Source organism: Amaranthus tricolor, chromosome 1, assembly GCF_026212465.1.
Source record: "Amaranthus tricolor cultivar Red isolate AtriRed21 chromosome 1, ASM2621246v1, whole genome shotgun sequence".
In the NCBI taxonomy this organism is placed as follows: domain Eukaryota; kingdom Viridiplantae; phylum Streptophyta; class Magnoliopsida; order Caryophyllales; family Amaranthaceae; genus Amaranthus; species Amaranthus tricolor.
Window position 1 is genome coordinate 6,620,102 of NC_080047.1, and position 11,841 is coordinate 6,631,942.

Consider the following 11,841-nt stretch of genomic DNA (forward strand, 5'->3'; position numbering starts at 1 on the left):
TTAGTCTTGATTTTTCTAACTATGATAATATAATTTTAATGCTTATGGTCCGCATGTTTTTTTCATTAATTTTATTTTAATATTTTTATAATACTCATGTCTTACTTTAATTTTTAAATACTTATAGTGTTCACATATTCTCCATTTATATATTCAATATCTATCTTATTATTACTCTCATCTAAAAGATTTTACTTTTCTTAATATTCATGAATATTTCATATGCAAACGAAGAAATTATAAATTTTAATTTTTAATATAGTTTACTATTAAGAAAAATCATTTTTCTTGAAACAATTATGAAATTGTTGATTTGCTTGCAAATCATATTAAAATGCAAATTCCTCATTTTGACCACCTTATACGTCCTATAATTTTAAGTGAATTTTACTGAATGAAATTATCTTATTTTCTATTTTATCTAGATAATGTCTATGAGAACTAAGGATGTATAGTTCAATTGTAGATTACACTTAAGTTTTAGAATCAGATGCTTATTTTTTCTTTTGGGACTCTTTATAGACCAAAAAAAATGATAATTATAACAATCAATTTAACTCAAAAAAAGAAAAATAGTATACAACTAAGGCACACAAGTTTTAAAAAATTGGTTATGCAAAATTAAATAAAATAAGATTAATTCAGACGCGGACCTAGATCAAAATCTTTAATGGAGTCAAATAGCCTACCTAACGAAACTTACCAATATAAATACGGAAAATGATATATATATATATATATATATATATATATATATATATATATATATATATATATATATATATTCAAAAATTATCTTCTTGATACTTTTCCTAATCAAAAAAAAATGTAGGGTTATTAAAACTACAAAGGAAAATAATCAAAAAAATCTATATAAAAGTGAAATAATTGATTTTGCTCTTTCTATGTTTGTTTCATCTGTGTTGTACTTAAGTTGTAATTAAGTCCAATCAAAATTATAATTTACAATGAAGAATTCAAATAAAAATACATCAAATTATTTGAAGATAGCAAAGGGATTGATGTTACTCTCCACATATTCAATTTTATTTCTCATTGTTTACTATCTCATTGCATCATACAACATTGGAGAAATTGTACTTAGGTTGAGTTTATCTTCATTTTGTGGTCTAACAAATATGGCTAATTCAAGATTTAATTGCTCTATGACACCATTTATGCTATCCAATGATGATGAAACGGTATGTTCCTCTTATTTGTATTCTTTTTTTTTTTTATCGGTATTTCTAACCTTTGCATCTGATGCACATGTGTTGATTATATAATAGGTAAATTTATTGAAATGGGGTTTATACATTCATTTTCAACCAATTTACCTATTTTGTAAACTAAACCTATACATCTGGTGCATAGATTTAAAAAACCATTCTTTTGTTTTGATTATTCTATATATTAACTTTTTTTTATGTAATTATAATCGAAATATGAAAAAATTTCACAAATTTTCATATGAAATGGTCTCATCTTGAAGTGCGCCACTTACCGAAAGTAGCTCTAAGATTTTATGATTATAAATTCAATAATAATTATAAAGCATTTGATATAAAACTCACATGAAATCATGAGTTAGTTTAATGGTCGTTGAAAGTTTTTTCTTTTAATTTCACCCTTATAATTAGAGTTTAATTTTCACTATTTATAAGAAAGATCGATTTCCCCTTCCTTATACTTGTAAGAGATTCTTCCCATATATGTAAAACTTATATAAAGACCTTAACGTAAAAAAATTGTAATTAAATCATCAGTTAAAATAGTAAAAAATGAAATAGATAAGTTAATTTATAAAATAAAAAAAAAAGCACGAAATAAGACAAAAATCAACTTATTTCAAAAAATAAGCGTCTAATTTCCAAACCCGAGGTTTAGTTCTGTTCGCAGTTAGTTGCAAACAGGTGCTTAATATTTTAAAAAAACAAAGAAGCTGTTCGCAGTTAGTAACTGGAAACAGGGTTGTTGACTTTTTTGACCTTGTTCGCAGTCACTAACAAGCCCATTATGCTTGATGGGGTTCGCAGTTACTAACTGTGAACAACTTCTTTGCCTTTTTAAAAAATTAAGCACCTAATCGCAGTTAGTAACTGCGAACAGAACCAAACCTCAGGTTTAAAAATTAGACGTTTATTTTTGAAAATAAATTGATTTTCGTCTTATTTTACATTTTTTTTTTATAAATTAGTTTACCTATTTCAATTTTTCTCAAAATAGTATTGATTAAAATTTCTATGAAGTTTGTACCATAATTTTAAGGGTTAAGAGTTGAAACACAATTTTTTTTTTATTAAAAAGTACACGTTAATTTTACTTCATATATTATTTCATCCATTAAAGGGTAAATAATTATTTTAATTTACTATTATTTTTAAGATACTCTAGTAATACCTACCAGGAAAAATGTAACGTAAATTATTTACTACTCCTATTAAGCTCAATATTATGTGGTAAATGAAATTTTTTTTTGATATGAATTGATTATTACAAATGAATAAAAATCAAGCACTTAATTATGCAATTGATTTGCTACATTTTTCTCATTTATTTGATTATTTTAAAAGATATTACGATGAAACAAGGAAGGAATACATATGTGAAACGTAAATGTGGTTGTTTTAAAGTGACAATAAGAAAAGGAAGGCGAAGAATTAATATATATTTAGATGATGAAAATGAACCCTTTTTATAAAAATGAAAGTAAAAATATTTAACTAATACGTCAACACATAATTATCAGAAATTGTTATGTTTATTTTACCATTTAATTTAGTTATTTATAAAACTAAAAATTATCAATTAAGTTTCTCATATTTAGTATGTGTCTTTTTTCATTCTTACTGTGGTTGGAATTACTTGTTTCATTTCTTTTCTTGTTTTCATGTATCCAATAGAATTATCAAAGATTGCCATAATTATAATTAGCCAAGGTAATTATATCTTTACCCATTGTTATTGAAATCGTAATTCTATTCTATTGTTCTATAATTTTGCAATCTAAAATTAGACGAACGATCTGAATAATAGGTAGGATTGTGAGGCTGGCGAATGGTAGAATCTTACTCTTCAAATTGGAGTAAAACTTTGAGAGATGATCATAACACGATTTTATAATTCTACGACCCAATTCAACATATTTGGTCTCAATATTTGAATCAATATAATATTTCATGACTATTATTACCATATAACATTATAAACTTCTATAATATATTTTGATAACATTATAAATTCCTACTAGGATATTGCAATTTTTAAAATAAATCCTCTGTCATCATACAACAAAATTATTAAGTGTATGATATAATATTTACTATTGTTGCACTAGATATAAATCATAATTAATTACAATATTTTCTTATTCCTTTATATGCCAAATCTATATATAGTATGATATTTAAATATTGCATTAACTATAATTTTAATTATAATAAAATAAGATACTAATTAAAGGATGACACATAAGATATTTAATCACCAATAAATTTAATCCACATAAACAAATTGTTAAGAATTGTCATGTAAAATTATTGCTTTATCTTTATAATATAGTATGATTTTCACATGTATCATCCTTCACTAATTTTCATCCTTATACGCGCATATGTCAAATATTCCACAATTAAAACTTTTAAAAAATAAAATTATTTTCAATATGAAATTTTTAATTTATAGAAAATTTTTTATTGTATTCTAAAAATGAAATCAAAGAAACTTAAAATTAATGTAAGCTTTGAAATAATGATTATAAGAAGATACTAAAAATATTCAAGTTTATTTTAGAATCATACGCTCTTAGATTCGATCCTACAACTAACTCAATATAGAATCTCAATTCTGACAACTTTTCACTTCACAATAATGAAGGTGATCTATGATAAGCATTATGAGCTTCGGAAGCTTCTAGAGGCAGCTTCATCCAAGGAAAAAACAGTGATATTAACATACATAAACTCAGCTTGGGCAGCACCAAACTCCATATTTGAAATCTTCCTAGAGAGTTTCAGAATAGGAAACAATACAGCTTACCTTCTTAATCATTTGTTGGCTATTGCCGTCGACGACGCCGCCTATGCTCGGTGCCAGACATTAGTATTCCATTGCTATCTTCTCAAATCTTATGAACCATCATCTGCATTGGCTCATCAAGCTACCTTCATGACACCCAGTTATTTGGATATTGTGTGGAGCAGACTTACTTTTCTTCAAACCATTTTGACCTTGGGATATAACTTTGTTATCACGGTACGCAATTCTAATACTTTCTCGTAAGTCGTGTATTTAAAGGTTGGTTTTGAGAATGGGTAAGGTGTTATCTAACCTTATTGTACCCTGAAAGTGAGAGCCTAAAAAATTTATGAAATATCAACAAAAATTTTACCTTATTGATTGGATAGTCTATCCGGTAAGATTGCATATATCCGACGTCCTTGAACCAAGCCTTGGTGGTTTATACGTCCTTTATTTAGGTGGGGGTAGGGGTGTTCTACGGGTTGGACCCTCATTTTGAGCCCTTATCCGATCCTTTTTAGAAGGTTTTCCTGAGGCCGAGTAGAACATGGGTCAGGCCGAAAACGGAATCTACTATTGAAATGAAGCGGGCTATAAAAGGACATAGTAAGTGCTAAAAACGTAAATAGCATAGTTAATGGATAATTTGATTATTATAAATGACAATGTCAATGGGATAATTAAAATGACTCATCTTATGTGAAGATTGTAGGAAAATAAAATATTTTCCTAATTGAAGAAAATCATAATGCGGAATTTGATTTGGGTTTAGTCTGGCGAATACTAGATTTGTATTAATTATTCAATGAGAGGAACACCTCTATTTATACATCATTTAACCATCTAATAAGGAATCTAAATATTACGGAATATTAAGATTAAGAAAACTAAATCAGAATAATATAAAATATAAAATAAAATATTCTACTAATATTCAACTTTCCTACAAAGATGATGTTAGATATTATAGTTAATCATAAACAATCTATTTGTTATCACTAACAAAGATAAAACTGCATATATTCGACCCTACAAACCCACTTTGACAAGAGCCCATTAACATTGGGGATTGGGGTAATGAGATGTAAAAGATCTTGCTTAAAATGTGAATAATTCTGATTTTGCAGGACAATGATGTTGTATGGTTTAGAGATCCATTTCCACATTTTACTCCAGAATCAGACTTTCAAACATCCTGTGATCACTTCAATGGAAGAGAATATGATATAAACAACCATCCCAATAATGGATTTCTTTTCGTAAGGTCGAACAATCGAACAATCAAATTCTACGAATTCTGGGCATCCTCGAGACCAAAATATTCAAGTATGCATGAACAAGATGCATTCAACAGACTAAAATATGATCCAGCATTCCATCAGTTTGGAGTAAAAATAAGGTTTTTAGATACAGCTTATTTTGGTGGGTTTTGTCAACCAAGCAAAGATTTGGACAAGGTTTGTACCATGCATGCTAATTGTTGTGTTGGGTTACACAGAAAAATTGCTGATCTTAATACTACCTTGAATGTTTGGAAGACTTACCTTTCATCAAATCTTACTAAATCATCTAGGCCTTTTCATGCCAACAAATGCATTGTGTAATGCTTTTGTACCATCAATATTGCTAGACTTATTAATAATGTGTATAAATATATTTACATTTTATAAATAATAATAAAAATTTTATTTTCTATTTATGAACTTTCTCTTAAGAATAGATAATTAAAGTATTATACGCACTAGCTTTTTCATTTTTCACAATAGGGATAAATCATAAATGACAAACAGTTGATAACTGATAACTGATTGAAGTGGTTGATATGCCCAACTAATTTTAACCACGCTAGTGGGATCAGCTTGTTGTAAATTAGCTTATTCATAATAACAAATTGTTACAACCAGCTAATTTACCAATCACTAACGTTAGATGGTTTGGCCACTCACTCATACCATCTATTGTACCTTAAAAAGCTTTGCCAAACACTCCCAATGTTTATAATTTGCTATAATCGATTTTTTTTGGCAACCGCGCAATACACATGAATGTAATTATTTTAAGTATTATAAACAAGAATCATTTAACAGAAAAAGCTATGATCCCGCTAAATCAATGTGCACACGTTTACTGTGTCGTATAATACTTCATCTATAATGGCTCAAGACGACTAACATTGTTTAGCTAAGCTTAATAAAACTAAATCTCTGTGGAATGTTTTTAAATCAAGCTCGGAATCCTTCTTCAAACAATTAAATATCATTTCGGTTATCTTTCTTGATTCTTTTTTCTGTCCATATGATGTATGCAGGAGATTACCTTTTTCTTTGAACAATGGGACATATAAATCAAGAATATGGTGAAGAGAAATATCGTGACCTTCTTCTACCGCGTAAACTGTCCTGCTATCCTTTGTAATCAGCTGTAGAGCAACAAGTCCGAATGCAAATATGTCTTCCTTCACATTAGCAACGCCTGTTAATCAATATAATAAACAAATGAGTCATGAAGCTAAAAATTCACAAAAGTTTCTTATAGCTATTATCATAACACAAATTGTTATATGAGACAGTCTTACTGAAAGACGCGCTTTATACATGAGCTAAATAGCCCATCTAAGGCATATAATGAGAATATGAGTTTCTTGTTTAAAGTCGTCTCAACAAGAGATATATCTTACAAGAGTAGCTCATATCATAAAAGGAAAATTCAAAAATTAAGGGTAAGCCGTGGCTAGAGATGTCCTATAATTACCCAGCCCGGACCTTCATACAAAGGCCCCTAATTGACCCAATCCACTAATAACTCGTTGATATGTGACCCGAACCTTGACTCATTGGGTCGACCCGCCCCATTCAACACCTCTAGCCGTGGCCAACTCTGACAGGCGACACCCCTCCGTTTCATTTCTGCAGTTATCCTAAGTAAATGTACCTTCTTTTTTTGAAGGATAGTATCTGGGATTATCATAGCTGGTTTGCTTCCCTTCTACAACACAGTACCTAAAATCGACAAGTTTAGGCATGAAATCCTGAAAATTAGCAGTTAACAGCATAATATGTAAGAAATTGGTATGTGACGGTTGTAAAAGTAAAATGCACATTGCATTAGTTGATTTTCCAAAAAAGATAATACCTTTGTAACAAGAATGTTTCCAATGCAGATGTTGGAATGCACAAATGGTCCTTCCGGATGACTATGAAGAAAAGCTAACCCCGATGCAATTCCTTTCAGGACCTTCAATGCTTGCTCCCATGTCAAGCCTGCTTGACCCGAAAATTAATTAAGCCAATATTTTACTGATCTAAATACACTAGTTATAAGTACGTATCTTATAAAATAAGTGTACGATTTGAATCATCGAAATAAGTAAGCAAAGATTAAGTAACTCGACCTTAACACTGTTTTTGAATAGAGAGAAATGGAGGGAAAGGAAGGGAGGGTTTTGGAAGGATGGAGGATCCCTTATTTGGATAACAAAAAGGGAAAGAAAAGATTTAAAGGGAAAACATGGACAAATTTTGTTAAGAATACAATCTCTCCTTAAATGGAAAGATATGGAGGGAAAACACGCATTTTCCTTCTTTTTCCCTTCCCTTCCATTCTTTTTTCTCCTAATTTACTATTCAAACACAGTGTAAAGGAGCACGCGGAACTATGTAATTAATTAACTTGCTAAAATTTAATCACAAAATACATTACTCAGCCGTCAAACTAGCCTAAAACGCAAAATTCAGAAAATGCAAACCAGCTACTGACCTTCGATATGTTCTGCTAATGGCCTGGCTTGCACCATTTCATATACAAGGTAAAAATTCTCTGATGTCTCAGAAAATCCTATAAAACTAATAATATTTCGTTGCCGAAGAGAGCACAACTGCAACTCGTTCTGCAGTTCACAAAACCAATATATGAACATAAGCATCAATACAAGAAGATCAGCAACAGAAGAAAACAAATGCCAACATAATACACGGTTGAATACAACTTGTGTTAGAGCTCCCTTCTTTCAGTACATGTATAATGTATTCAATCGCAGGAGAAGGGTATCATTTTACAATCCCCTATGCCGATGCATCAAAAATCAAAAAAATTACGACATTGAAAATATGGAATAATACTACTAGTCAACAAACCATAAAAGCCGATCAGAAATTCAGGCCACCAAATTAAAAATCAGAGGGACAACATATAAGCTCAATACAAAAAGCTGGGAACCAAAAGGTTGGCATGTGTGGTTGAGAATCAAAGAAAGTGTTTCATTCCGTGTAAGATGGTCACCAAGTTTAAGCGCCAAGTCAAAATTTCCGTCATGAATGGCCACCAAGTAGTAGACTCATTCAAGACAGTGTCTTGTTAATAATTTAAACTTATATTTAAGCAATATTGAAATGCACGCAAGGAGAACTGAGGTAATAAGGTAAGAGACAAGGTACAAAGAGTAAGCTTGAGGTGAGCGCCTCATTAAGTGTCGTACTATACTTAAAATTAGGATCCTTTGAGTAAAAAAAAAGGCAACAGATGTGAGAAACATAAAGCAACAGTTACGACTAGTGCTTTTTGCTTGCGCCTTATGTGATACTTTTCTCGCTGCCTCCTAGGTGTGTCTCGTTGAAATCATCTCTCCCGGATCTAAAAAGGCATTGTGCCTGTTGTGCTCTGAGTTTCAGCGCTCTGGTACGCCAAACAAGTTATTTTTACACACTGATAATACATGTAAGAAAATTCCTTCATTTGCATTTAATACCATCTTAAATGTATTCATAGCACAAAGTGTAGTAAAGTAGCATGGTGAAATTACCTATACATCAAGTTTTATTTCTAATGGACCAAGCAGAGAGACTTAATTCCGAGGCACGGTCGAAAGGATTGATGGTATCCTCATCTCCAACGGCCAATATCAGAGTCCAATATCTCATAAGGTTATTAGGGTAGAGCGAAAGTAATATCAAGCATGAGATGGGACCAGCACCTTTCTAATCTTATCTCTAACAAAATCTAAAGGCTTTAAGAGTAGAACAAAACTAGCAAACTAAAAAGCTCCGAGTAACCTCATTTAGAAAAGTTCGTTTTGCTGCATCCTTGGGTAGTAGGCATAGAGCACAAAGTAACAAATATGAACTGAGAAGTGAAAACAAAGAGAAAGATTGGAATTAACAATCAGATTTAAACAAAATTGGCAGCAACAATAATTGGGATATGACCGCGTCCTCTTCCCCCTTCCTCCTCAGCAGTTCATGATTTGTCTCTATTGTATAACATACTAGAGTCGAAAAAACCAATCTCACTTTTCATTATACATCAAATAAACAAGAATCAAATATACTGTTGTAGCGAAGGAAGAAATCACATCGTTTAATCGTGTTCTGTCTCCTACAGTTGGCTATTTTTGGGAAAGAATCAAGCCTCTCGAATGCTTGATGCTTATCTTTAATTTCTGTTGACATCCTTCCATCGATATAACTTATAAGCATCTTCATCATTTTAGCTTTAAATATCTTAGTTTTGAGCATACGATCCAGCAAGTCTCATTATCAATGGTACCCCTAAGTTCTTGCACTTTATCAATGGTATCTCCAAGCTTTTCGATTCTCAATGGTACCCTCATGTTATTGAGCGTCTTAAAACCGTAACTTTTTCTAATTTTCTCCGTCTAAAATCGTCCAAAAGCATTAATTTTTTATTTTTCTTAAATTGAAAATCAAAGAAAAAGAAAAAAGTTAACAGTTTTGGACGATTTTGGACCGAAAATATTAGAAAAGGTTACGGTTGTAAGACGCTCAATAACACGAGGGTACCATTGATAATCGAAAAAACTAAGGGATACCATTGATAAAGTGCAAAAACTTAGGGGTACAATTTATAATTTCCCTAGAAAAAATAATTTCGGAGCTACGTCAAAACTGACATAGCATGCTTGTGCTTCCGACTAATAACTAGCTACAACAAGCCTTTTATGGAGATGAACATTTTTAATTGACTAATGCAAATGCAACAAATCAAATGAAGAATTACAACCAAAGAGATGCCTATAACAGCTCATGAGAATAAACATACTTTATACTGCATTTGAAGATTCTCTTTCAAATCTCCTTGTCTAGGATGAGACACTCTGATAGCCACATCCATCTCCGCTAGCCCATAAGAATTGTTCGCTGGGATATGACCAAGGAAGGTTTTACCAAATGCATCGTCCCTACCAATTGGACGCTCACTCAAAAATGCTTTGACATCTTGTGGATTTATCTCCATAGCTAAATCCATATAGCAAGAGCAAAATAGTAACAACAAACAACGTCAATTCACCTCACATATTAGCAAGTAAATCAACATATAAAACCTTGTCCACGATAGTATATCTATTCATATAATTGAGAAGAAAAAAGTTCCAAAATCCAGTGGAAAATTTGTAAACAATACTCTCGACTATTGCTTATTGAAGCAAAATATCCTCAATTATTATTCAACCCTGTGTACCTTTAAGTATTGAGATACTTAACCTTGTATACCCCAAACTATTTACATTGTGTTTAAGATTAAGTATTCCAATACTTCAGTATTTACAGAGTTAAATAGTTATGTTAAAATAGGATTTTAATTAAATATAAAAATATCTAAACTAAAGAATTAAAAAATAAAAATATCTAAGATAATATAATGGAAGATCCTAGAAAAGTAATTAAAAATTAAAAATTAAAAATATCTAAGATATTTTAGTAAACTTGCACTATAAATACCCATTGATGTAATCAATTTTGTGTGCAATGAAGAACAATATCCATTCTACATATTCACTCATCTTCCTCTCCAAATAAATCCATTCACTATTTTACCATCTAAATTTTCCTACATTTGGTATCAGAGCTAATTAAAACCAAGACCTCCAAACAACCTAAACACATTAACCAACATACTCCACAATAAAATAAACCTCTAACCACAAAATAAAAATGACCTCAACCACTAATTACCCCCAAGTTAATTGGGTTCCCACATTTAAGGGAGAAAAACATGAACAATGGGCTATGCAAATGAGGTCAATATTTATCTCCCAAGATTTATGGGAATTAGTACAAGAAAGTTACGAGCAACCACCCAAAGATGACACTAAAGAGTCATCTTGGGATGAAACAAAAATAAAACAATATAAACAAAATAGGATAAGGGATAACTATGCCCTATCCCTATTATATCGTGGAGTCGACGAGGCAATACTTACAACGATCATGCCTGCAAAAACAGCTACGGAGGCTTGGAGGATCCTGGAGACAAAATACAGAGGTTCCGAAGAGGTAATTCTTTTTAAACTCCAATCACTATGGAGAGAATTTGATAATCTATTAATGGCAGAAAATGAAACAATACATTCATTTTTTGACCGAGTCACTAATATAGTTTATCAAATAAGATCAAATGGTGGTAAAATAGAAGATGAAAATGTGATTCGAAAAATATTAAGGAGTCTTTCACAAAAATATAACATTATTGCCACAACAATAGAAGAAGTTAACAAGAAAAATTTATCTCAATTAAGTATGCCCGAATTAATAGGATCACTACTTGCACATGAAGATAGATTAAAAAGATTTAACGAAGAACCACTAGAACAAGCATTTCAAGCTAAATTAAAATTTTCTAATGGTGAAAATAAAAATAGTCATTGTAAAAATTATGAAAAAGGACAAACATCAACTAATTGTAGCAAGGGGAGAGGAAATTTTAAAAATCAAAGGAGTCGATTAAATAATCAAACTGACTTTTATTGTAAATTATGTAAGAAAACTAACCACAATACTAATGATTGTCGGTACAAATGTAAGAGGT

The 11,841-nt window shown here is 30.7% G+C and overlaps 2 protein-coding genes across 2 annotated transcripts; one reads left to right on the forward strand and one right to left on the reverse strand.

Annotated features, from left to right (window-relative positions):
• Positions 1-827: 827 nt before the first annotated feature.
• On the forward strand, positions 828-5,651 carry LOC130812825 (uncharacterized protein At4g15970-like). Its single transcript, XM_057678441.1, has 3 exons — positions 828-1,202; positions 3,877-4,254; positions 5,148-5,651. Exons 1-3 carry the CDS (start codon positions 969-971, stop codon positions 5,622-5,624), a joined length of 1,089 nt encoding a protein of 362 aa, XP_057534424.1. The 5' UTR covers positions 828-968; the 3' UTR covers positions 5,625-5,651.
• Positions 5,561-11,328, reverse strand: LOC130812834 (wall-associated receptor kinase 5-like). The gene is made up of 6 exons (XM_057678451.1): positions 11,237-11,328; positions 10,075-10,271; positions 7,777-7,906; positions 7,153-7,280; positions 6,952-7,048; positions 5,561-6,492 (listed from the first exon to the last, which is right to left on the reverse strand). Exons 2-6 carry the CDS (start codon positions 10,267-10,269, stop codon positions 6,188-6,190), a joined length of 855 nt encoding a protein of 284 aa, XP_057534434.1. The 5' UTR covers positions 10,270-10,271; positions 11,237-11,328; the 3' UTR covers positions 5,561-6,187.
• Between the last annotated feature and the right edge of the window lie 513 nt (positions 11,329-11,841).

Coding starts and splice junctions, on each gene's coding strand:
- LOC130812825 (XM_057678441.1), top strand. CDS start 969: ATGAAGAATTCAAATAAAAATACATCAAATTATTTGAAGATAGCAAAG. Junction 1,203..3,876: donor TATCCAATGATGATGAAACG/GTATGTTCCTCT, acceptor ACAATAATGAAG/GTGATCTATGATAAGCATTA. Junction 4,255..5,147: donor GATATAACTTTGTTATCACG/GTACGCAATTCT, acceptor CTGATTTTGCAG/GACAATGATGTTGTATGGTT.
- LOC130812834 (XM_057678451.1), bottom strand. CDS start 10,269: ATGGAGATAAATCCACAAGATGTCAAAGCATTTTTGAGTGAGCGTCCA. Junction 7,907..10,074: donor ATCTTCAAATGCAGTATAAA/GTATGTTTATTC, acceptor TGTGAACTGCAG/AACGAGTTGCAGTTGTGCTC. Junction 7,049..7,152: donor GAAACATTCTTGTTACAAAG/GTATTATCTTTT, acceptor GCTAATTTTCAG/GATTTCATGCCTAAACTTGT.